The sequence below is a fragment of the Salvelinus alpinus genome, chromosome 30 (genome assembly GCF_045679555.1).
Source record: "Salvelinus alpinus chromosome 30, SLU_Salpinus.1, whole genome shotgun sequence".
Taxonomy (NCBI): domain Eukaryota; kingdom Metazoa; phylum Chordata; class Actinopteri; order Salmoniformes; family Salmonidae; genus Salvelinus; species Salvelinus alpinus.
Window position 1 is genome coordinate 15,485,061 of NC_092115.1, and position 26,138 is coordinate 15,511,198.

At 41.4% G+C, this 26,138-nt stretch overlaps 2 protein-coding genes and 1 non-coding gene across 5 annotated transcripts; all 3 read right to left on the reverse strand.

Annotated features, from left to right (window-relative positions):
* Window positions 1-338: 338 nt before the first annotated feature.
* LOC139560550 (small ribosomal subunit protein uS19) lies at window positions 339-8,390 on the reverse strand. Of its 3 annotated transcripts, none has more exons than XM_071377418.1 (4): window positions 8,277-8,390; window positions 3,894-3,979; window positions 3,220-3,454; window positions 339-494 (listed from the first exon to the last, which is right to left on the reverse strand). In XM_071377418.1, the coding sequence occupies exons 1-4, from the start codon at window positions 8,277-8,279 to the stop codon at window positions 381-383; spliced, it is 438 nt and encodes a 145-aa protein (XP_071233519.1). In that variant the 5' UTR covers window positions 8,280-8,390; the 3' UTR covers window positions 339-380. The 3 variants fall into 3 exon arrangements, with proteins under 3 accessions (XP_071233519.1, XP_071233518.1, XP_071233517.1); XM_071377417.1 differs by lacking the exon at window positions 8,277-8,390 and adding an exon at window positions 6,465-6,524; XM_071377416.1 differs by lacking the exon at window positions 8,277-8,390 and adding an exon at window positions 6,445-6,524.
* LOC139560684 (small nucleolar RNA SNORA35) lies at window positions 3,706-3,838 on the reverse strand. Its single transcript, XR_011672023.1, has one exon. It is a non-coding gene; the product is annotated as a small nucleolar RNA SNORA35 (small nucleolar RNA).
* A 1,198-nt stretch (window positions 8,391-9,588) lies between the features above and the next one.
* Window positions 9,589-16,557, reverse strand: LOC139560549 (calponin-2-like). Its single transcript, XM_071377414.1, has 7 exons — window positions 16,176-16,557; window positions 13,120-13,241; window positions 12,748-12,814; window positions 12,233-12,370; window positions 11,815-11,931; window positions 11,216-11,362; window positions 9,589-11,027 (listed from the first exon to the last, which is right to left on the reverse strand). The coding sequence occupies exons 1-7, from the start codon at window positions 16,236-16,238 to the stop codon at window positions 10,734-10,736; spliced, it is 948 nt and encodes a 315-aa protein (XP_071233515.1). The 5' UTR covers window positions 16,239-16,557; the 3' UTR covers window positions 9,589-10,733.
* Between the last annotated feature and the right edge of the window lie 9,581 nt (window positions 16,558-26,138).

A 26,138-nucleotide genomic window follows, 5' to 3' on the forward strand; every position in this document is an offset into this window, starting at 1 on the left:
GGTGTTTGTTCGTTTATTATACGTGACTGTTTGGCAGTAATTTTCTCTGAATTAACGTGATAGATTACCTCACATATGAGTTTACCCTTGTGGTAGCCGTGTATAGTGTATATGCAAATTTAGCCGTGTTGAGACAAATGCAACACACCATATTGCCAGTAAACGGATTATTATTTCTTTTAAACCCCCCCCCCCCCCAAAAAAAAGTTAACACATTGGCACATATGTACTCAGACCTTGAAAACGAAATTAATTTAGTGTCATTAGACCCCTTTTCAATGGATACAAATTCAGGCAAACAGAACAAAACATGTTTAAATTAAAAGCCAACAGAAAAATGTGGGGACCTCATTTTTATTTATACAAAGACAGCAGCCCTTCTATTTCAGTGGGATGAAACGGGAAGAATGTGTAGCTCCGATACCGGGACGACCGTGCTTGACTGGCTTGTAGGTGATAGAGAACTCCCCCAGGTAGTGGCCGCACATCTCAGGCTGGAGAGAAATGTAAAATTGTTAGTATGGAGCAGGACAATCCTGTTACTAGACAACTAGAATACACCTGTACCACAACTACCACAGTACATTGTGCACCGACAGCTTCAGACATAAAACTTAAGGCCAAGACTGATGCAGGACCAAAACATTTATGGACTACACAAAAATCTGTGATTGTTACCAAAGGCTTCAAAAATACAGTGAGGCAAATCAAGTAATAGGCAAGTGACATGCAGGTCAATGGATGCAAAATCCCTAGCAAAAAGTAAAATACAAAAAGTTATTTACAATTGTAATCTCGGGAGGGGCCATTGTGGTGTCTAGTAGGCTTGGACAGTATAACGGGGAATTTGGAAATAGCCACGGGAAGGTTTTTCCATATCGATTAAAACTATATTTGAAGTTTAATGAATTTGAATATTTGTCATTACTTTTTAACTAGGAGATAAAGCAGATTGCTTTCGTCATTTCACCCATCACATATTCATTATGAAGCCTACTGGTAGTCCCCAGTAACATGATGTTTGTTTACAAGCACAGTGACGAGACCGGAGCCTTCAGTCACTCACTGCTGTGCAGCACGCGCCAGGTGATCTAGTTATAGTATGGAATTCACAACTAAATATTTGCCAGCTAGATACACTACAATGCCAAAAGTATGTGGACACGTGTAAAAATCGCATTCCAAAATCATGGGCATTGATATGGACCAGGTCTCTCCTGGAAAATAGATGTTATCTCAATGAGAAAAACCTGTATAAATAAAGGTACATTTTTTTATGGAGTTGGTCCCCCCTTTGCTGATATCACAGCCTCCACTTTTCTGGAAAGGCTTTCCACAAGGAAGAACATTGCTGCAGAGACTTCCATTAAGCCACAAGAGCATTAGTGAGGCCGGGCACTGATGTTGGGCGATTAGGCCTGGCTTGCAGCCTGTGTTCCAATTCACCCCAAAATTGTTCGATGGGGTTGAGGTCAGGGCTCTGTGCAGGCCAGTCAAGTTCTTCCACACCGATCTCAACAAACCATTTCTGTAGGGACCTCGCTTTTTGCACAGGGGTATTGTCATGCTGAAACAGGAAAGGGCCTTCCCCAAACCATTGCCACAAAGTTAGAGGCACAGAATCTAGAATGTCACTGTATGCTGTAGCATTAAGACTCCCTTCACTGGAACTAAGGGGCTTAGCCCAAACCACGAAAAACAGCCACAGATCATTATTCATTCTCCACCAAACTTCACAGTCGGTACTATGCATTCGGGCAGGTAGCGTTCTCCTGGCACCTGCCAAACACAGATTCGTCTATCGGACTGCCAGATGGTGAAGCGTGATTCATCACACCAGAGAACACGGTTCCACTGCTCTAGAGTTCAATGGCAGCGAGCTTCAGCAGAGTCTTGACATTGTGCATGGTGATCTTAGGCTTGTGTGCGGCTGCTCGGCCATGGAAACCCATTTCATGAAGCTCCTAACAAACGGTTATTGTGCTGAAGTTGCTTCCAGGGGCAGTTTGGAACTTGGTAGTGAGTGTTGCAACAGAGGACATAAAAAAATAAATGCGCTACACGTTTCAGCACTTGGCGGTCCTGTTCTGTGAGCTTGTGGGGGCAGGTAGCCTAGTGGTTAGAGCGTTGGACTATTAACCGAAAGGTTGCAAGATTGAATCCCCGAGGTTGACAAGGAAAAAAATCTGTCGTTCTGCCCCTGAACAAGCCAGTTAACCCACTGTTCCTAGGCCTTCATTGAAAATAAGAATTTGTTCTTAACCCGACTTGCCTAGTTAAATAAACTTGTGTGGCCTACCACTTTGCGGCTGAGCCGTTATTGCTCCTAGACGTTTCCACTTCATAATAACAGCACTTACAGTTGACCGGGGCAGCTCTAGCAGGGCAGAAAATAGACAAACTGACTTGTTGGAAAGGTGGCATCCTATGACGGTGCCACGTTGAGTCACTGAGCTCTTCAGTTCAGACTATTCTACTGCCAATGTTTGTCTATGGAGATTGCATGGCGGTGTGCTTGATTTTAAACACCTGTCAGCAACGGGTGTGGCTGAAATAGTTGAATCCAATAACTTGAAGGGGTGTCCACATACTTTTGGCCATAGTGTATCTTATTACTATTACATTAACTGTCTGAAATGTGCTAACTGCTATGCAGTTGTGCATTAGGTATCGTGCTACCTGGTTAGCTTCTCGCAAAACCAACTTCTCTTGGTAACAGCAGAGAACCTCCTTTTGGATCAAAAGCCTTGCTGTCTAAAAATGTTTTGTGAGTGCAGCAAACTGAGTAGCATTTTTTAGTTCCTTGTATAACTTTGAGCTGGGATGTCTGTACTGTAAATAGTTAATGTCAGAGACTATAAAATGTTCACAATGCACTCTTTAGCATTTAGCTAGCATTCAATATGGAATTTTACATGAACCTATTAGCATTGCTAACCTTTGGATTAGAGGCCCAGTGAGGTTAGACATTTTTTATTTATTTAACTAGGCAAGTCAGTTAAGAACAAAGTCTTATTTACAATGCCAGACCAAACCTGGACGACGCTGGGCCAAATTGTGCGCCACCAGACCGCTGCCCCACCTGGGGGCCCCAAAATAGCACCCCTTGTGTTCAGTGTCGGTATTACCAAATATCCCAGGACAACACAAGGTTGATATGAAGGTATGACAATCTGGAAACCGCCCAAGCCTATCCACAGACCTTTCCCAAAACCTCACCTTGATTTCAACCTGGTTGAAGGTCTTGCCGTTGTACACTCCGACCATTGAGCCGACCATCTCAGGCAGGATGACCATGTCCCTAAGGTGAGTCTTCACCACCTCGGGCTTCTCCATCGGGGGAGCCTCCTTCTTGGCCTTACGCAGGCGCTTCAGGAGGGACTGCTGCTTGCGGCGAAGGCCACGGTTAAGTCTCCTCCTCTGGCGGGCGCAGTACAGCTGCATCAGCTGTTCACTGGAGAAGAGGCATGATGCAGTCAGGCATACTTTCAGATTAACATTCAGCATTAGGTCCAAATAGCAGACTGGAGACTTCTACAGGGAAGTTAATTAAACATTTAAATGAATCCAGACTGCACCAAAATGGCCTCTAGAATTTCACATATTTAGTCAATAGTCCAACTAATTATGTAACGATATGTATTGTATTACATGCAAAATTGAGAAAACAAAAGAAAATGGAACACAGCATACCAGTTGCCATAATAATGTACCCAACTTTCGAAAGAGAGAACGCCACTGTCAGACCTCACCCTTCTGCAAGATGGGGTTCATCTAGCATTGGTATGATGGTTACACTCAGAAAGGGCTGAGCTTTCACCAAAATACCACAATGCAAACAGCATTATTTCCAAATGTAGTGGCGCATTTACTGGATGAATTGATTTACTCACTAGGACATGTCCAGAAGCTGGTCCAGGTCCACACCTCTGTAGGTGAACTTCCTGAAGGTACGCTTCTTCTTGATCTCGACATCCGCCTAGGGAAATCACACAAACTACTTTAACACAGTGGATATTGAGGGCCAACGAAAATGAGTGTTAAAACGAGACGTTCATTAGGAATATCATTAATAATAGTTATAGCCACTATGTGTTAGTAGAGTGCTGTTGTGCTGACTTCGGAATCCCCGTGATATGCAACTTTTCGGGGAAGTTAGGAACCAATATACACAGGCAGTTAGGTAAGCTAAGGCTAGCTTTTTCAAACAGAAATTTGCTTTCCTGTAGCACAAAAAAGTTCTGGGACACTAAAGTCCATGGAGAATAAGAGCACCTCCCCCCAGCTGCCCACTGCACTGAGGCTAGGAAACACTGATAAATCCACTATAATTGCGAATTTCAATAAGCATTTTTCTACAGCTGGCCATGCTTTCCCCTACCTCGATCAACTGCCCTGCACCTCCCACAGCAACTCGCCCAAGCCCCCCCCATTTCTCCTTCACCCAAATCCAGATAGCTGATGTTCTGAAAGAGCTGCAAAATCTAGACGCCTACAAATCAGCCGGGCTAGATATGTTGCAACCCCTATTACTAGCCTGTTCAACCTCTCTTCGTATCGTCTGAGATTCCCAAAGATTGGAAAGCTGCCGCGATCATCACCCTCTTCAAAGGGGGAGACACTCTAGACCAGACATGGGCAAACTACGGCCCGTTAGGCTTTTTAATCCGGCCCGCCGAACTTGTCCAAATTATAGTAAAAACCTCCTTTTTTCCCCCTTTCCCTGCAATGCCCACGTTTCCCCAATAGATGGCGCACTCAAAACACATTGACCGTTGTTGGAGTGGCGCGTATTTCTCTTTATTTCACTTTAATTTTCACTTCGTTTCACGTCACCATTAAGCGAGAATTGCCACAACAAAACTAACTCCAGACTTTGATGCACTGGCAAAAAAGGGAGACCAACAACACTGTTCCCACTGAAATGGTGAGTTTTTCTGCTGTGTTATGAAAAAATGCATATGGAAAGTTTGGAAGTGCGTCTTTTAATTAAGAGCAATGCGCATTTACGCACAGCAGCGGTACAGTAGCTTTATTAACACGCCGCACATCGCTCTTAATTTAAATTTTCAGCTGCAGGTAGGATATTTAATACAGCCTATGTCTGTGTGCTTGGCAACGATACACGTGTACTGTTTGCGCGTGAAGGCGAGGGCGTCCGTGGCGAGTTTGTAGAGCGCGCGGTCAGGACAATCCATCCATGATTTTGCGGAGTTTAACACAAGTAGATATTATTGAGCTTGAGTATTTCGTTGTGTAATAATATGTTTTGAATGTTGAAAGTGATTCCATTTTTCAATAAATGTTGATTTCTTTAACTTTGCACCTTCGATTGAAACTTATTAAAAACAGACGCAATCTTGATAAATCACAGTGCGTATGTTATTTTAATCTATTTACATTTCCTCATCCCGGTATCTGCGAAATAGTATGTAAATGCCATATCTTGCATATTCCTTGAGACAAATTTATTAACTGATAAGGGCTATTTTTCACATTTGAAAGACAGTTAATAAATTGGGTTGTAGTGTTCTTACTGTGCTATGAGGTTTGCACACACTACATTTAATGCTTTAGTATATCCGGCCCAAACACTCCCTCCAAATGCTCCTGGCCCGGCCCCTCTGTCAAATTTTAGAACCCATTGTGGCCCGCGAATCAAAAAGTTTGCCCACCCCTGCTCTAGACCCAAACTGCTACAGACCTACAGTGATCCCTCGCCACTTCGCGGTTCACTTATCGCGGATTCGCTATTTCGCGGATTTTCATAATGCATTTTTTTTTTTTTTTGGTGCATTGTGCTCTGCATTCTGATTCGCTAAAAACTCACTCCCGCTTCTTGTATCAAAACATGCTACGAATTGTGCTATCATTTTGTCGTCTCGTGCAGTTATGTGTACGTACATAAAACAGCTTGGCAAATTTACATTAAGTTGGCCAGGAAGGAAGGAAGGACTAACGCTTGGTCGCTTAGCAACCATGGTGCGAATGGCCACTGAACTTAAGCGAGTAGCTGAGGAATGGGACCCTTTGATGAGCCGTTCATTACAGTTCTCCAACGTAATCGATGGTGGCATGTCGGTGTACAAGGATCTTTTTGCAAAGAAGAAAAAAGAGCGACAACAGCTGCCTATCACTATGTTCTTCTCCCGAACAAACACACCTGCACCGCGGGCTTCAGAAGAAGAGAACACTGCAGAGCGCAGTCAGGATGCAGCGGCCCAGTCTGAAGAGCAGTGAAACGGCCTACACGTGAGTCACTGTATTTGTATACATGTAATAGTTGCTAATTGTAAAAAAAAAAAAAGTTTTCTATTTCGCGGATTTCACTTATCGCGGGTCATTTTCGGAACGTAACCCCCGCGATAAACGAGGGATTACTGTATATCTATTCTACCCTGCCTTTCTAAGGTCTTCGAAAGCCAAGTTAAATAGATTACCAACCATTTCGAATCCCACCGTACCTTCTCCTCCATGCAATCTGGTTTCAGAGCTGGTCATGGGTGCACCTCAGCCAAGCTCAAGGTCCTAAACGATATAATAACCGCCATCGATAAAATACATTACTGTGCAGCTGTATTCATCGACCTGGCCAAGGCTTTCGACTCTGTCAATCACCACATTCTTATCGGCAGACTCAACAGCCTTGGTTTCTCAAATGACTGCCTCGCCTGGTTCACCAACTACTGCTCTGATAGAGCTCATTATCAAATCAGAGGGCCTGTTGTCCGGACCTCTGGCAGTCTCTATTGGGGTACCACAGGGTTCAATTCTCAGGCCGACTCTCTTCTCTGTATACATCAATGATGTCACTCTTGCTGCTGGTGATTCTCTGATCCACCTCTACGCAGACGACACCATTCTGTATACCTCTGGCCCTTCTTTGGACACTCTGTTAACTAACCTCCAGACGAGCTTCAATGCCATACAACTCTCCTTCCGTGGCCTCCAACTGCTCTTAAATGCAAGTAAAACTAAATGCATGCTCTTCAACCGTCCAGCATCACTACTCTGGATGGTTCTGACTTAGAATATGTGGACAACTACAAATACCTAGGTGTCTGGCTAGACTGTAAACTCTCCTTCCAGACTCACATTAAGCATATCCAATCCAAAATTACATCTAGAATCGGCTTCCTATTTCGCAACAAAGCATCCTTCACTCATGCTGCCAAACATACCCTAGTAAAACTGACCATCCTATCGATCCATGACTTCGGTGATGTAATTTACAAAATAGCCTCCAACACTCTACTCAACAAATTGGATGCAGTCTATCACAGTGCCATCCGTTTTGTCACCAAAGCCCCATATATTACCCACCACTGCGACCTGTATGCTCTCATTGGCTTGCCCTCGCTTCATACTCGTCGCCTAACCCTTTGGCTCCAGGTCATCTACAAGTCTTTGCTAGGTAAAGCTCCGCCTTATCTCAGCTCACTGGTCACCATAACAGCACCCACCTGTAGCACACGCTCCAGCAGGTATATTTCACTGGTCACCCCCAAAGCCAATTCCTCCTTTGGCCGCCTTTCCTTACAGGTCTCCGCTGCTAATGACTGGAACGAACTGCAAAAATCACTGAAGCTGGACTCATATCTCCCGCACCAGCTGTCAGAGCAGCTCACAGATCACTGCACCTGTACATAGCCCATCTGTAAGTAGCCCATCCAACTACTTCATCCCCATACTGTATTTATTTATGTATCTTGCTCCTTTGCACCCCAGTATCTCTACTTGCACATTCATCTTCTGCACATCCATCACTCCAGTGTTTAATTGGTATATTATAATTACTTCGCCACCATGGCCTATTTATTGCCTTACCTCCCTTATCTTACCTCATTTGCACACACTGTATATAGACTTTTTCTGTATTATTGACTGTATGTTTGTTTATTCCGACTCTGTGTTGTTGTGTGTCGAACTGCTGTGCTTTATCTTGGCCAGGTCGCAGTTGTAAATGAGAACTTGTTCTCAACTAACCTACCTGGTTAAATAAAGGTGAAATAAATAAATTATCCTAAAGACAAAACCTGACTCAGTAAATAAACAGCAAGCTAGCATTAGCACTGCAGGCAACCGTATGAGCTTAATAACATGCATCCCAAGCTTTATGGTAGCGTCAATAATATTTCATCCTAAAATTCACCAATGTATCGATTGATACGTAGTGATGCATTGCACTGTATGGTTTAATAATTAAAATGTATTATAACTTAGCTGAGATGGACATAGATTGTCAAATTCGGGTTCTTGTAAAATTGGGGACCTACCATTTTGCCTGATGCTCCGGTGAAAAGAATGTTCCGAAGTCTCGTTTGTGCTAATATCGCGCGACTCGCAAGGACATCCGGCTATCTATTTCCGGCCAGACAAAATATTTGTATATTTCACTGGACCAGTAGGTGGAGGTATTGTACAAGAAAATTTACTTTTATCTTCATCAAACATCAAACAGTGCAACTTCCATTCAAGTTGAAGTCACTCACCATAGTCGGGATACTTCTATAGGAGATATCCAAATGAAAACAAACAGCTAAACAATTTGTGTCACCTTTTATTACAGCTGTCACACAAAAATATATCTAGCATGGAATAACACAAATGCAGGTGGTAAGAGAAAACACATTTTATTAAAGACACCCAGCCCACCACACCTGATAATGTTCATACACAGTACAATGTTATCCTGATTATGTGCCGTATAAAGTCAATCACCAGCTATAAATACACCATGTAGAAAGAGGTCCTGATTTCGGTACCAGATCTTAATTTTCTTCTTCCGCGTGATCTCCTTCTGAAACTGCAAAGTGCCATACAACAGAGCTTCTGCTGTGGGTGGACAACCCAGAAACAAACATGTGCAAGAACAAGACATGTAATACCCGTATGTCTGTATGAAAATTGCTAAGAAATTCTATATGATATCAACCCACCTTACCTGGTACCAGAGGAGGCTGGTGGGAGGAGCTATAGGAGGATAGGCTCATTGTAATGGCTGGAATCTAGACGATTCTGTGCTTCCAACTTTGTGGCAACAGTTTGGGGAAGGCCCTTTTGACAATGCCCCTAGGGCACAAAGCGAGGTCCATACAGAAATGGTTTGCCGAGATCGGTGTGGAAGAACTTGACTGACCTGCACAGAGCCCTGACCTCAACCCCCTCAAACACCATTGGGATGAATTGGAAGCATGCTCGTGGCTGAATGGAAGCAAGGCCCCGCAGCAATGTTCCAACATCTAGTGGAAAGCCTTCCCAGAAGAATGGAGGCAGCAAAGGTGGCACAAACTCCATATTAATGCCCATGATTTTGGAATGAGATGTTCGTCGAACAGGTGTCCACATACTTTTGGTAATTTAGTGTACTTCTCTATTCCATCAGTGACCCAAATGACTCAAAACCCCATGCCTACAAAACTGCATTTTTCACATACCATGCAATTATTAGTATGTTAGGCTATGGAATGCAGACATTGTTTATGTCCTAATTAAAGCCACATGAACTAATGATCGTAGCCTAAGTTATGATAACCATGTAACTAATGAGACACCCTATAATTGTAACTAATTGGCACATCAGGCTGGTTTGTATACAATGTACGTCTTTATTACACTTTATTCACACATATTTCCCAACTTCTATAAATGTTTCTATCCATAATGAAAATATGGATCGAAAGAAAAACCCAAGGAATATATATAAAACCAAAAAGGTAGTAAGAGCAAATTTCCCTTCAGAGTCGGTACAAAACAAAAACACTTAACAAAACTATATATAAATAATCACTTTGAATGACAGAGTTCAAAATCAAAAATATGTTTGGTCCTCTTATCAGTCATCAGTGAATCCATTAAAACATTACACAATGAAGAAAATTGACAAAATGAATCCAGTATCCAGCTTGGAATGTTGAAAGCCTGAATGTTTTTTTTCAAGATACTCTAAGCCAAAGAAAACCTTGGCTCCAGTTGTTCTGGTTATGCAAACAAAGGAAATATTTCCTCCAAATAAAGTATACAGTTGGCATACATAAAAAAGTGGACGGTGGTTTGTTTCCAAGGTCCAAACAGATACATCTTGTTGTCTTATATATTACCATGTAAAAATACTGAATGGATACAAACAATTACCACAAATTCACATTCTTATTCACATCAATTATGGTAATATAAATGTATATAGGTTACATTAACAATATGACCTTTGGTACAAGGATAGGTAAATTACAACTATGGAACAGTCCATTTTTGAACTGAGGATTTTTAATAATTGAATTCTATTGGGTCCTTTCGAAGATGGATTCCAGGCAATATTTGCCTGAAGATAAAAAAATAAATTGGCATAAACGTTTAAATGTACCAATTTACATTAGTTGGCAAACAGTTGTCAATGGGGAAACTGGCAAGAGGGCTTTGGTACTTTACTAAAAGCTAATTACTGGGATATAAAAGCTAATCACAGCCCAGACACCAGTACTGTCTTTAGTAGTTACAGTTTAAAAACACATAAGCATAGCTATTTCAACAGGAATATAAAAACCTACTAATGCATAGTACATGTGAGATATGTCTAACATTGGTCCTAAACGGCGCTTAAATGAGGGCAAGAGGGCACTATTGTCCAATACCAAAAGGAGATCAACCAAAAGGCGGAAAATCCTATGTAACAAATAACTTTGAAAAACCCTTTCTTGATGTTTCTTCTGTTTTCAACCAGCACAACCCCCCTTTTAATAATCTGTCCCCTCTTGCTGGTACACCGGCACCGCTTCATCTTTGTATTCTTGGTAACCCTCGTCTTGGTAGTCAGGGACATATTCGGCTCCGGCCCCATTCTGCTCCTCCTCGTTCTTGGGGCAGTACTTAGCATTGTAGATCTGACGACCCAGGCCAAAGTTCTGCCCGCTCTGATTGGCGCCTGCGTTGGAGCCCATCTGCAGTGACATGGTGCTGTTGTCACATTTGTCTGTGCCCAGCTTCTGGTCATAGATGGCACGGCGGGTTCCTGGAGCTGTCATGCCAGCCTGAGTAGAGGAAGATAACTAATTCATATGTAGCAGTGAATTAAAATAAGCAAGAATCCATTAGTAAAAGCCTAAGTCTACTAGTGCAGTTATGTCCCCCATTGACAATATTGATACCTTGATTGAGTTTTAAGACATGGTGAAATTAATGAGAACTTGCATTTGCTTTTCTACACATGGACTTTTACCTGACTGGCCCCCTTGTTGGTGCCCATTTGCAGACTGATGGTGGAGTTGTCCATGGGGGGCAGGATGTGAGCCTTGGGATCGTAGAGGTGCCTCCTGGTGCCGTATGCATTCATGCCCGCCTGGCTGGCACACTTATTCGTCCCCATCTGCGGAGAGAGACATATCAGTTATAAAAGGAAAACAGCCAAGGATGAGTGGAAAATTACAACCCCTCTTAGATGGAGACTTTCAGACAGACCGAGAATGCCTGAGTAGATATCATCAAATCAACAATATTGTTCTTGGCAGAAATAGAAGTCATGCCAAAGGGCTTATAAAAGTTAGGAATCATTGATGTAACCCTACATGCAACCCTTCAATAAGAAATATCCAAAACAAATAGAAGTTATGAAAAGATTAAATGAAATATGAGTTTTATAAGAACAATAGCATGGATGCCAGTCTGTCTCTGCCTTAGCCTGTTATAAAGGCTGTTAGCAATATGTCTTGGTCAGCTTTGCTACTGATGTTTTGTTTGGCAAGACGGCAACAGAGCTGGCAACAGCAAAAAGAACAACATGCTCTTCAGTGGTATCACTGTCAACACATTCCCTCTTGCCTGCAGTCCGATGACACACTGTCCGGCCTTCATCTTCTCCTCGTCGAATAGCCTCTCCTGTTTGTCTGCGTACTTCACCCCAATGTCCACTCGGGACTGGCAGCCCTTGGTCTTGGCCTGCAGGGGAAAGTGTACAGAAATCCAGTCACTGTTGGATGCCTCAAGATTTTACTGGACACAATTCTAGGAGCTTATTCAGGAGGGGGCTGTATTTACATCCCGTTTCTGACACCATATGTTGAAGAAGACGAGACACCATTATTTTAGCTTCTGGAAAATCTTTACGAAGACAAAACCTGACATGTTGAACAGAGCATTACTGCAAGGTCAAGCGATTCATGCAAGTGGAAATTACACAGTTCAAATATAGAAGATTCTCATGAGGGATGCAACCATAAAAATTAGTTTAAAAAGTTACCGTGCCAGCGAGAGACAGCAGTGTGCTCTGGACCTGGGTCATGTTCCCACTTTCAAACAGATCGTTGGCCTCAAAGATATCATGGGGCTTCAGGCCGTACATTTGGATAGATTTGATGAAGTTGGTGATGTTCTCCAGCTAGAACCAGACAAGTGCATAAGAAGATAAGATGAGTAAAGAGCTTCTCAATAATTGCATGAAGGTATATTTTAGGAAGTCACACCTATAACGAGGCTATCACAAAGAATTAAGCCATTGAGCTAAAAGGATATCTCTGGCACACGAGGTCTCACTATATTTCATATTCGAACCCAAATTCTATTTCAGTAAACTCACTGGTCCAGAGAGTTGCACCTCTAATAATAATAATAATAATAATATACCTCTGCTTTTAAGCTAGTAAAAAAACAGGCTTGGTCAGCACAACAGCTCAGATATATTCTCTAACTGTAAAACCAGCTGGTAAAGTACAGTTCAAGTCTGTTCACGTAGAGAGAACAAGCCAAGCAGCTCACCTGATGCCAGTTCATGGTGGACGAGTTGATCTTTTTCACAGAGCCAGGTTGAAGTTTGTTGATCAGCCTAGGGGAGGAAGAGAGTTTGCTTACTTAGACTGCAGCACCTCATAGGCAACAGAAGGAATCAGAGGATAAAAGGGTCTATATTACAGTAAAACCCACAGCAAGGAGGACAGACAGGACATATGCAATGGATTGTATGATTTGATGTATAATGTTGTAGCTAGCAGAACGTTTATGAGTGATGTCTTTGGTTGAATGCATTGGCTGGTGCCATAAAATGTGTAGCTTTATGGGTCAATGAAGCCAAATTGTACACATTATACATAGGGACATGATGACGGATCCTGGCCCTATTCAGAAACGTACTTGCACAAGATGACGCCATTTTTCAGGCCTTTCTGGAAGTCTTCCCCGATGTCACATCCGGTCGTATCCTCGATCCAGACCTTTAGCTCCTCCTCTCTCTGAGGGTCGTACTTTCCGGCAATCTGGGGAAGGTCAAAAGTTCATTATAGGAGACCTTTACATCTTGGAAAAAGTTGCACAACATGTAGGTTACACTTTATTTTACAGTAATGTTTCCACTGGTATTTAGGAGAAAACTTTCCAATGGGTACTACAAATAGTTCCCAATTGTGTAGAATTATCTGGTACCTAATGGTGGCCATTGCTGCTTGTTTGAATGAATCCCAAAGAAACAAACAAGTAATTCATAGATTATTACAGTGTAATTACTATTTTACCAGGTACTTCCCGTATAAAAAAGTGCTACTAACGTATGTGTGGAAGTACTCATCAATTGATGACTTGGTAGTGGGTGGTTTTCATTTTCAGAACCACAGCAAAAATAAACAATATTATGGTTTGTGCGTGTTAAAATTCTCTCTCAAGAGTTTATTATGGGCGGCCCCAAAACCCTGATTCACGGTGTCAACCAATTGGGATAACTTTATGTGTTATTCTTGCTGTTTAACAGCCCTTACAGAGCCGACACTGACATTAGCTCAAACACAAAACGCGCACACATCCTGTTCGGTGAACCACTTAAATCTCCTTGAAGCACAGGAAGGCAGCTGCATGGTATAGGGGCGAGTTAAACTATGCAATTTGACACTAAACACCCTCTCAACAAGGAATGCAAAGTGTTATCCTGATTTGTAAATACTTTGGTTGAGTAAATAATCGAAATAAATAAGTGTGAAGATGGAAACTGGCACTAAAAGCAACGTTTAGAAAACGTCATATATCTGTGGTGTCGATCTTACTGTGAAAATGCTACTACAAATAGAAATGCAAAAACACTGCAATGTTGGTACAGAAAGTTTTTTTTTTTTTTAAAGGCCTCTATAGTATCTCTAAACAACACATTTTGAGGTTGAAGTTACAAATACATACCAAAGAATAGTAAGACTGAGGAATAGGGTCAAAATATTCTCCACAAATTTCCCCCCAAGGCTAAAATGTGAAGCGGAACTTTAAGTACAACCGAATAAAGGACTTCCTGGGAAAACCGGTCCTTTCATTATATATTTGCTTCATTTGATTATCCTCAAATTAAAACAACATTGACTGCTTTAATTGCCCACAGGACATTTGAAAGATGTAATTTAGAGAGGCATGGTGAACTCAAGGAATTCATTCCGTGGCGCAATTTAGATCATGTGGAATGAGACCGTTAGGACGCCGAGTTGAAGGAGTTTAAATCAAATGGATTGAACATGGACCACTATTACGTTCTCAAAAAACATATTTGGTAGTCTTGTTGGAACTGATCCACTAGACGTTTGGGTTAACCATCATTTCACCTACCATCTATTATTGTCAAGGGGCTCCCTTGAAAAACTCCTTGAATAACAACACTTCAATACTTCACATTGCATTGCTACATCATTAACGGCAGGAAATACCAGAGACAATGGACATCATTCATTGATATGAGAGGAAACCACCAGCTTTACATCCACTTGGCTACCCGTACACTGTGTTCTGAGGACCAATGGAAAACCCTTGCCAATATAAGGACTCAGCCAAGGAATGCAAACAATAAATCAGCTGGTGGTCTAAAAGACACATTGCTAGGTCTCAGACACAGAAGAACATAATGCACATGTATCTGCTATGTGTAATCTGCAGTGAAACGGATCAGGGTAGTAACGTGGGGACCTGAGTATTCCTTTGTATAACATAACTTGGAACATGATGGGTAAAGTTTGTTGTTTATGAAAGATAAAAACTAAAACAATATTAGTCATTATTCTCTATTTACATAAGTGAAGAGCCAGGTTGGGGAACTTTGCAAAGCGTTTCAATTTCATTTCTCCTATTACACTGTAAAAGCGTAACACACGATTACAAAAAATAATAAGTACAGGAACACAAACGCTCTAAATCTTCACTGTAAATTTGTGATAAAACAGTTAGAATTGGCCCGAGGGGTACAGTAGTAGTTTAACTCCTGGTTGTGCCATCCACACTGTCGTTGATGTTTTGGATGAAGGACATTTGCAGATAGATTAAGTTGAATATCACTTAATTGGTCAAGTACACACAAGGTCCAACCGATTTGATAGAAGCAAACCTCCAGTTGCCTGCTCACTTCCCGACAAATTTTTCCAGTCGGGCCGGGATTCGAACTGGCAACCCTCCGGTTGCTGGCTCGCCTCTCTAACAGCTATACTACCTTCCACCAGAAAACACTGGCACTGTCTCCTGTCAACGTTTACTTTTGAAAGTGCACATGTTCTGAAAGAGAACATATTTCTATTTGGATTGTTTTGTGGTGCCAATTGTCAAAGTACGCACGTAGACGCACTGCGCACTACAATAGCCATTCACCAAGGCCCCAATCCACCCCAGCGCAGGAGGCAGCAGTTGTTCTCGTGATAGGACTGTGTGACCTCTGGATCGGTGACATCAGACTCAGGGACATGGATGGATGCATGAAAGACCTACACTGTTGTACTGACCAGTTTCTCTATGTAATGGGACCGTATAGGGATTTTAACTTGCCACAAGAAAATATACATTGCCAACACGGGCAACGCCCATGCCTTTTTAAGCGCTTCCCAAAAGTAAAACAACTTAAACCAAACTAAAGTTTTTTTAAATTAGCATTTTGTCATATTAATGAACAGTGTTATCAAACATATATGCATAGTGCACAGCCGGTAAAACTTGTAATTTGATAAAAGTTTTCCGCTGTATTTTTTAGGTCATTCCAAAAGTATAGTAGCTTTCCACGTTCCACGTAATTATCTTTACACTCAGCAGAACATCATAGCCTATGTAGCCTAAAAGACCTAGGCATACACATTTTTCAATAAATAAATCAAGTTTTCCGTAATAAACCTCACTAACGTTATAGGCTACTACCATAAGGCAAATGATTCATTCGCACTTTACTCCCTTCCGTGAACACTTACCTTGCTTTTGACTTCTGCAGAAAACCCATAAGCAGGACCTCTGTTAAATGATGAGCCAGACATTATTATAAACGAGTTACTTTGTTTTTCGTATAGATACTTTGTAACAGTTTCTTTGTGCAAATAGTTTTATTTTCGTTTCTCTTCCAGTTAAACTCCGGAGTGAACTAAACACTTCCTTTCTTTTTTCTTGCAACCAATAAAAATGCTTACACGAACTTCTACGCTTCGTTAATCGATTTTAGGCTCCACCTTTCCCTTTCTCAGTCTAGGTAGTGACTCGTGATTGATATCAAAAAGTCCTTATATGGAAGGAAAGTCCCACATTCCTGAATGGTGGGAGTATCCTATGGTCCAACCAGCCTTGAATCACCGAGTCTTGGAGTCTTGAATCACCGTCGGGAAAAGTTTGAGTAGAGGAACTACCAAAACGAGCTACTGAATGACGTAATGATACTACTCTTGAGACACATTTTTTTAGTGTAAAGGACCTCCTTGGCTCGTTGAAGGGGTTTGGAATTCTGAGAATGTTTATATCACTAACATTAGTAGGCTACATCCAAACGAGAACATAGTTAAAAAATATTCATTACGGCATAAAACATTTATCCGAATATTTTAGTTTAGCCTACATGAGACAAATTATCATGATTCATGTGTTATTACATTGTTATAAACCGCAGTTAGTTTTGTCTACAATAACATCATAAAAACACGGATAAAAAAAAGTAAAGTCAATTCAGTGTCCATTTATATCACTTCAGTGACAGAAAGGCAGATCAATTCTGATGTTTTTTTTCCCACAAATTAGTCTTTTGACCAATCACATCAGATCTTTTCACATCAGCTCTTTTTCAGAGCTGATATGAGTGGAAAAAAATATCATAATTGTGCTGGCTGTCTAAACGCAGCCTTAGTGTTGTTGTCAATTCAATTCGAGTCTTTAGAATATTATCTTGATAATCCATGACATTACACTTAGTCTCAAATGAAAATGGCATACTGAACTCATTCGGATACCTACCAACAACGTTATCCAACATCCTTAGCCCAATTCAGTATCATAAGCAATTTCCTATTATTCTGTAAGTAAATCCGAGACACTCCATTTAGTATGATATGTTATGTTATTCATTTGTGGATGTCCATCATCCATTTCGTATGATATGTTACGAATTACAAATCGTATTATTTGCTAGGATTTTACAAAACGTACAATATATTACGAATTTGCAAAACGAACTATATGTTGCGAATTTGCTAAATGTATGCTATGTTGCAAATTGTAGTTAGTTGGCTAACGTTAGCTAGGCTATGAGTTAGGGTTAAATTGAGGAGTTAGGTTAAATGGTTAGGGTTAGCTAAAAGGATTAAGACTAGGGGAGGGTTATCTAGGCTATGAGTTAGGGTTAAATTGAGGAGTTAGGTTAAATGGTTAGGGTTAGCTAAAAGGGTTAAGGTTAGGGTTAGCTAGCATGCTAAGTAGTTGCAAACAACGTTCCCTCTAAGCTGCGCACGTGCGCAGTAGCCCCGAGACTGCCACGCAGCCTGCCATGCAGAAACATCAGCCCACAGAGAGAAGCACGAAATTGGACTTCACTCAACTTTCTAGAGCAGTGGTCACCAACCGGCATTTCTAGTCGATCGCCAAACATTTCTGTAAAAAACACAATGATATCTCACTCTAGCGACTCCTGTGGCGACCCGGGCGCAATGCACGCTGACACGGTCGCCGGCTCTACAGTGTTTCCTCCGACACATTGGTGCGGCTGGCTTCCGGGTTAAGCAGGCTTGTGTCAAGAAGCAGTGCGGCTTGGCTGGGTTGTGTTTCGGAGGACACACGGCTCTCGACCTTCGCCTCTCCCAAGTCCGTACGGGAGTTCCACCGATGAGACAAGACTGTTACTACCAATTGGATACCATGAAATTGGGGAGAAAAGGGGGTAAAAAAAACACAAACATTTATAGGTTACACTTTCTTTCTTTTTTGTCTCGGGCTTTTGTCGGTAGGTGCACCGATTCAGCTGCCCTGTGGCCTGGTGGGCAAACTGTTGGCATTTTTAACCATTTTATGTGTCTGAAGGTACAAACTCTACCGTCATGGCAGGCCCATATAGCAAATTAAGTGCAGAATAGGCCTATAGCTTATACTGTGAGATTTCAAAACGTTTAAAACCATGACTAAAGAGAAACTGTCAATGAATACAGCAAAGAGATGCTGTTTTTATTAGTGAGTTGATGTTTAAGTTCTTACTCAGAACTGTCAACACTTTGTATTCAACACTTTCATAAGCCATAAAATGCATGTTTTTCCTATTTCCACTCAGCGCTACAACAAGCACTGCAGCAGTAATGAATGAGTAGGAAAGTATCTATAGGCTTGTGTTGATGTTATTATTAGCGGCTTGGGTCTTTTTTAATATCAAGAAATATTTCACTTTCTTTGTTCATCGGAGTAACAACATACATTTTTGCATGAGGCAGAAATAATATGGTGCAACTTAAGTTTCGCCATCAGCTGGAAGACGGTGTCACTTTTTGGTGAGTGTCACTGGAGGAAAGGGAGAGCGGAGGGATGCTGATAGGCAGAGCTTCAGTCTCTTGCTCTCTCCCTCTGCTGAGACTGACCATCAGATGCAGACACTATTAGCCCAGTTAAATAAACATAAAAAGCAAATTATTTAAATGTATTCCTCAGCTGTGCTGAGTGAAAATACAGCACAACGGATATATTACCTGTGTGATCATATAGCCTACCTCACATTTTAAAAATGGCCCGAACAACAATGCAATGGCACGGAAATTCAAGCAAAGCCAATATGCGGTGATAATGTATTGGGCCTATAGTTTACTTGTCACGATCGTGTGGAGGAGAGACGGACCAAGGCGCAGCGGGATATGAATACATCTTCTTTTATTAGAACGACGAAGATGAAACACGAAACGAAACACTTATACAAAACAACAAACGACCGTGAAGCTATAAACGTAGTGCACACACACAGGCTACAAACGTTCAACATAGACAATTACCCACAAACACCTAAAGCCTATGGCTACCTTAAATATGGCTCCCAATCAGAGACAACAATAACCAGCTGTCTCTGATTGAGAACCAAATCAGGCAACCATAGACTTTCCTAAACACCTACACTCAACCATAGACATACCTAGACACATACACTCAACACAAACCCATACACTACAACCAACACCCCCTATACCATATAATCACCCAAAACATACACATACCCCATGTCACACCCTGACCTAACTAAAATAATAAAGAAAACAAATAATACTAAGGCCAGGGCGTGACATTACTGCACAAACCTCATTGCTACAGTAGTTTTTAATTGGTTAATGTTGCATAGGCTTACGATTTTTAAGTCATATTTAAAAATAAAAAAAATCTGAGTGGCAGATCTCGGCTTGCATTTTGACTCAGAAAGTGATCTTGACTCAGAAAAGGTTGGTGACCACTGTTCTGGAGTTTGTCCTGTTAACACTATCAACATTTCCCTTTACTGTGCCAATTGTGATCGAATCAACGTAAAATTAGCCACTTCCAATGCAACATACTGAAACAAAACAAACTATGCAAACTTTGTTCTAGGCAAAATGCATCAGAGTAGAATTCTATTTCATTGACAAGCGCTACTCAGCCCGTAATCTACACAGACCGGTGCGGCATAACCAATCAGAGCTGCAGTAGGCCTATATGCAAATAGACCATTGCCATATATGGATTTTAAAAAATGTAACCATTATTTAACTAGGCAAGTCAGTTAAGAACAAATTATTTTTTACAATGACGGCCTACCCCGGCCAAACCCTAACCCTGACGATGCTGGACCAATTGTGTGCCGCCCTATGGGATCTGTGCCATTTACTTTGAACTGGACTGTGTTTACAGCATGAGTGGTCGTGAGTATATGCGCTTGTTTTTAGATCAAAGCGAGAGCTGCATGTAGCCATGTGTGCACATTGTGTTCATATTCTTTGTTAGTTAGTGAGTTATTAGTCCAGTTATAGATCATTCGTAGTCAGCAATAGGGGTGATTGCTTCCTACAAGAGCACAAAACTTGTACATTTCTAGACATCTTTGAAAGGCGAGTCAGGTAAAGAGCTATTTTGTCTTAAAAGGGCAGTGTTGTATTCGAAGACAGGCTTGAATAAGCTAAGTAGCCAATAGGCAGAGGGAAGCATAATTTGTCTCATTCTCTGTAATAATGGTATGGGAATAATAATGCTTTTTATTTTGTAAAGTGGTTTCTTGCATTAAACAACACAACAACATTTTTAGTCACCTCCTTGTCTGAAGGACAAGTGGATAAACAGGTTAATGTCAAACTGTCGACTGCTGAACATTGATCAAGCACACCTAAAGACACATTTGCCGTTTCTTTTGATCCCAAAGCATGAAAGGAACCAGGGACGGGAGAATGTTTTGCTATAGGTCGACTTGTCCTGCGGTATATATTATTTATATGTTTGTTTTTAATGAGACTCATAGATTACTTTGTCCCCAAAATAGCGCAGAAAAGAAACCTACAACAGGCAAGGTCAACAGATATGTTATGATACAACCGCATACCGTAGGAGCAAAAACATCCTATAATTATATGTACAGTAGTTAACATCACTGGATGAGGCTGGAAAAAAAATACAAGTGGAGTGAATTCAGAGTTCAGTGTTTGTCCCATGAAAGAAAACATTTCCAATATTTTCGTATATGTAGCCCTATCCTTTCCTTTTCATTGGTCTTCGCTAACATTTCAAGGACATTTCTGATAGGCCTTGGTGAACCAATAAATCAACTAATACAAATAAACAAATAAGTAATCGTAATTAATAATAATCCTATTCATTATCATAGTAACTTCTGGATAAGAGCGTCTGCTCTTGGCCGGTAGGGATATCCTTGTCTCAGTATGTAAAAATGTAATAAAATGTATGCACTCTACTGTAAGTCGCTCTGGATAAGAGCGTCTGCTAAATGACTAAAATGTAAATGTAAGCCCTGCATGCTTTGTTTTTTTAAGTCTCATGGAATGTAGGCCTACATTGAACACCACACACTGGCTTCTACTGTAGGCAGAATGATAGAACAGCTACTTCAATGTTAAAATGTTATGGGATGCATTTTCTCCATTGTTTTAGATGGTAGACCACTCTGGTAGGCCTACATTATGATTAAATTGCCACAGTAGCCTACATGGCCACAATTAAAACTGTAACATAAAGCGGGTACAGCCTCAGTGTTCACAGTCAATGCGCGCTGGAAGTTGCACAGAATTTTCACAAAGTTCAAGTTTGCACTCAGCAGACCTGAAATTTGCTCAGTGCCGAAAAAAATTAGAGGGAACTTTGGTTGCAAAGTAGCTAATAAGTAGTAAGTCGTTGAAATATTGCTAATTAGCTAAAATGTTAAATTTGTCCCTGATGAGATTCGAACTAGCAACCTTTCATCTGCTAGACATTCGCGTTATACGCACGACAAACCACCATACTTTTGTTTTTGCTTTAAGTAACCATCTGTCTTATGTAACCATGCCAAACCTAACATACAGTATCATACTAATTTGAGTGTGTCGGATTTACATTCACTATGTTACGTCTAGTCTATGAGACCAGGCTGGGAGTTTGGTTGCTGCTGTACAGTTGAAGTCAGAACTTTACATACACCTTAGCCAAATACATTTAAACTCGGTTTTTCACAATTCCTGACATTTAATCCTAGTAAAAATGTCCTGTCTTAGGTCAGTTAGGATCACCACTTTATTTTAAGAATGTCAGGATAATAGTAGAGAGAAGGATTTATTTAAGCTGTTATTTCTTTCATCACATTCCCAGTGGGTCAGAAGTTTACATACACTCACTTAGTATTTGGTAACATTGCCTTTAAATTGTTTAACTTGGGTCAAACGTTTTGGGTAGCCTTCCACAAGCTTCCCACAATAAGTTGGGTGAATTTTGGCTCATTCCTCCTGACAGAGCTGGTGTAACTGAGTCAGGTTTGTAGGCCTCCTTGCTCGCACACGCTTTTTCAGTTCTGCCCACAAATGTTCTATAGGATTGAGGTCAGGGCTTTGTGATGGCCACTCCAATACCTTGACTTTGTTGTCCTTGAGCCATTTGCCACAACTTTGGAAGTATGCTTGGGGTCATTGTCCATTTGGAAGACCCATTCGCAACCAAGCTTTACCCTCCTGACTGATGTCTTGAGATGTTGCTTCAGCGTATCCACATAATTTTCCTTCCTCATGCCATCTATTTTGTGAAGTGCACCAGTCCCTCCTGCAGCAAAGCACCCCCACAATATGATGTTGCCACCCCCGTGCTTCACGGTTGGGATGGTGTTCTTCGGCTTGTAAGCCTCCCCCTTTTTCCTCCAAACATAACGATGGTAATTATGGCCAAACAGTTCTATTTTTGTTTCATCAGACCAGAGGACATTTCTCCAAAAAGTACGATCTTTGTCCCCATGTGCAGTTCCAAACCGTAGTCTGGCTCTTTTATGGCGGTTTTGGAGCGGTGGCTTCTTCCTTGCTGAGCAGCCTTTCAGGTTGTCGATATAGGACTCGTTTTACAGTGGATATAGATACTTTTGTACCTGTCTCCTCCAGCATCTTCACAAGGTCCTTTGCTGTTGTTCTGGGATTGATTTGCACTTTTCGCACCAAAGTACGTTCATCTCTAGGAGACAGAAGGCGTCTCCTTCCTGAGCAGTATGACGGCTGCGTGGTCCCATGGTGTTTATACTTGCGTACTATTGTTTGTACAGATGAACGTGGTACCGTCAGGCATTTGGAAATTGCTCCCAAGGATGAACCAGACTTGTGGAGGTCTACATTTTTTTTCTGACGTCTTGGCTGATTTATTTTGATTTTCCCATGATGTCAAGCAGAGGCACTGAGTTTGAAGGTAGGCCTTGAAATACATCCACAGGTACACCTCCTGTTCAAATATTTTTTATTGAGCACACACAAGAATGGTGTATAGGTATAAGACAGGTATACAATTCTTATCTAAACATAAAAGAGCAGACAGAAACAAAAAGACCCAGAGTTCTGGGTACAAAACAAATATTACAAGACATACAGAATAAGGACAGGTAGAAAGAAAGAGGGTAGGTGTCACCCCCCACTTCTTCCCCCCCTTTATCCCTCCCCCCCTTATCCCTTCCCCTTATTCCCCTCCCGACTGCTCGGGTGGCGGTGCCAGCACATGCTGCCCAAAGGTGGATTAAAATATTACAATTGAGAGTGCGTTAAAAAGTACAAATTCACAGCGCCGAATGGTCCAAGTAAGAGAGGAAAGGCTGCCAGATTTTATCAAATGTTGATAATTTATTGTTCAGAATATATCTAATTCTTTCTAAGTGTACAGTGTTTGACAATTCGCTGAGCCATAATTTGGTAGTGGGCGCTTCCCTCTTTTTCCAAAACAACAAGATTCGTTTTTTTGCCGAAATGAGACTGTAAGAGATTAGTTGTTTTTGAGGGTTGGTTAATCCGTTTAGGGAATCAGACACTCCCAGGATTATTAGAAGCGGGTCTGGGTCAATTGAAGTCTCCAGAACTTCAGAGAGGATCCTAAAAATTCCACACCAGTAACCATACAAGCTAGAGCATAGGGCAAAGCAGTGGAGTAGTGTACCCTGTGCAGCCTGACATTTATCACACATAGGGGATGTATCAGGAAATATCCTATGCAGTTTGGTTTTGGAATAGTGTAATCTGTGTAATACCTTGAATTGTATGAGACGATGTCTGGAGTTAATGGAGCAGGTGTGGATATATTCCAAGCTATCTTCCCAGTCTGCCACCGAAATGTCAGTCCCTAGTTCTTCCTCCCATTTTGCCTTAATGGCATCTGTAGAAGGTGTGCTAACAGATTGAAAAGCATCATATAAACGAGATATCAGTTTGTCTGAGGTGGGGGATGTCTTTATGCATCCGTCAAACATGGAAGGCTTAGCGTTCCCAAATGTTGGGAGGTGTTTTCTAACATAGTCTCTGATTTGTAGGTATCTGAAAAAGTTACTTCTAGGAAGATTATAAGTTTCCCTCAGCAACTCAAAGGAAGCAAAGGTCCCTTCTATATATAAATCCCCTATGGTACTTATCCCCAACTCTCCCCATTGCTCAAAGGTGTTATCAAGGTTAGAGGGGGCAAAGGAGGGGTTCCTGGCAACAGGGAGCATGAATGACAATGGTCTAAGCTCAAAGTGGGTTTTAATTTGCTTCCAGATTCGGACTGTGCTATGTATAATAGGATTGTTACGATAAAGTGACCTCTCCAGATTGACAGGCGACAAAATCACAGCACCAATAGAGAAGGGGTGACACTCCTCCCGCTCCATACCAAGCCAGCTGGGTGAGGGACGTGCATCATCCAGCAAAAACGTAACAGCGCGGAGGTTAGCGGCCCAGTAATAAAATATAAAATTTGGGAGAGACAATCCTCCTTCCATTTTGGATTTGCAGAGGTGTTTTTTACCTATCCTGTGTGTTTTATAATCCCAGATGAAAGGATTGATAATTGAGTCCAGTTGTTTATGAAAGGATTTAGGTATGAATACTGGGATGTTCTGGTATAGGTAGAGCAGTTGTGGGAGGAAGACCATTTTAATGGCATTAATTCTTCCGAGCAGAGAAATTGGGAGAGTTCTCCAAAATTGTATGTTTGTCTTGAGTTTTTGCATCAGAGAGGGGAAATTCTCTTTAAATAGTAAGGAGTATTGTTTGGTAACTACAATTCCTAGATAGGTAAATCTTTCTGAAGATAACTTAACTGGAAGATGTTCTAGCCAGGAGGTGTTTTGTAACCGTATGGGCATTAATTCACTCTTGTTCCAATTTATTCTGTATCCCGAGAAGGTACCAAACAAATTAATCACATCAAGAATAGCTGGAATACTAGTTTGGGGTTCTGTTACATAAAGGAGAATGTCATCTGCGTATAGGGAAATCTTATTTAGAGTATCTTTAGTATTATAGCCGTGTATTGCTGCATCAGATCTAATCGCCTGAGCGAGAGGTTCAATGATTAGGGCGAAGAGCATAGGCGACAGCGCACAACCCTGCCTTGTCCCTCTGTAAAGGTTAAATCGGGGCGACAATGATTGGTTAGTGAGTATTCTCGCACAGGGGTTCCTATATAAAAGCTGGATCCAGTTTATGAACCCATCTCCAATATTAAATTTCTGTAGGACTTTGAATAGATAGGACCACTCAACTTGGTCAAAAGCCTTCTCGGCGTCAAGAGATATAACGGCAAGGTCCACGTTTGGTAACCTCTGAGAATACATAATGTTGAAGAGGCGCCTGAGATTGAAGAATGAGTTTCTGTTCGGGATAAAGCCGGTCTGGTCATTTGCCAATTAAAGTGCTAAGCCTGTTAGCCAGGGTTTTTGCTAAAATCTTTTGGTCTGTATTAAGGAGGGATATTGGTCTGTATGACCCTACCTCTTCCGGATCTTTACCCTTCTTATGTATAACTGTAATGAATGCTTCATCCAAAGTAGATGGGAGAGCTCCATCCTCCTTGGCCTGAACCAACATTTTGTGCAGGTAGGGAGAGAGCATGTTGCTGAATGTTTTATAGAATTCACTAGGGTATCCATCTGGGCCCGGGGTCTTCCCACTCTTTAGAGATTTAATTGTTTCTCGAATTTCTTCAAGAGATATTTCCTTATTCAGGAAGTTAGAATCTTCCTGGTTCAGGGCAGGAAGATTACAGTCCTCCAAAAAGTTTTGCATAATTAAGGGGTTAGGATCTGCTTTAGATGTATATAGAGTCTCATAAAACTGACGGAATCTGTCATTGATGTCTTTGGGGGAAGAGAGTAATTCCCCAGATGCAGATTTAACTTTGTGAATCATTCGGTCACTCACATTTTTTCGAAGTTGTCTGGCGAGTAATTTGTGTGGTTTGTCACCAAACTCAAAATATTT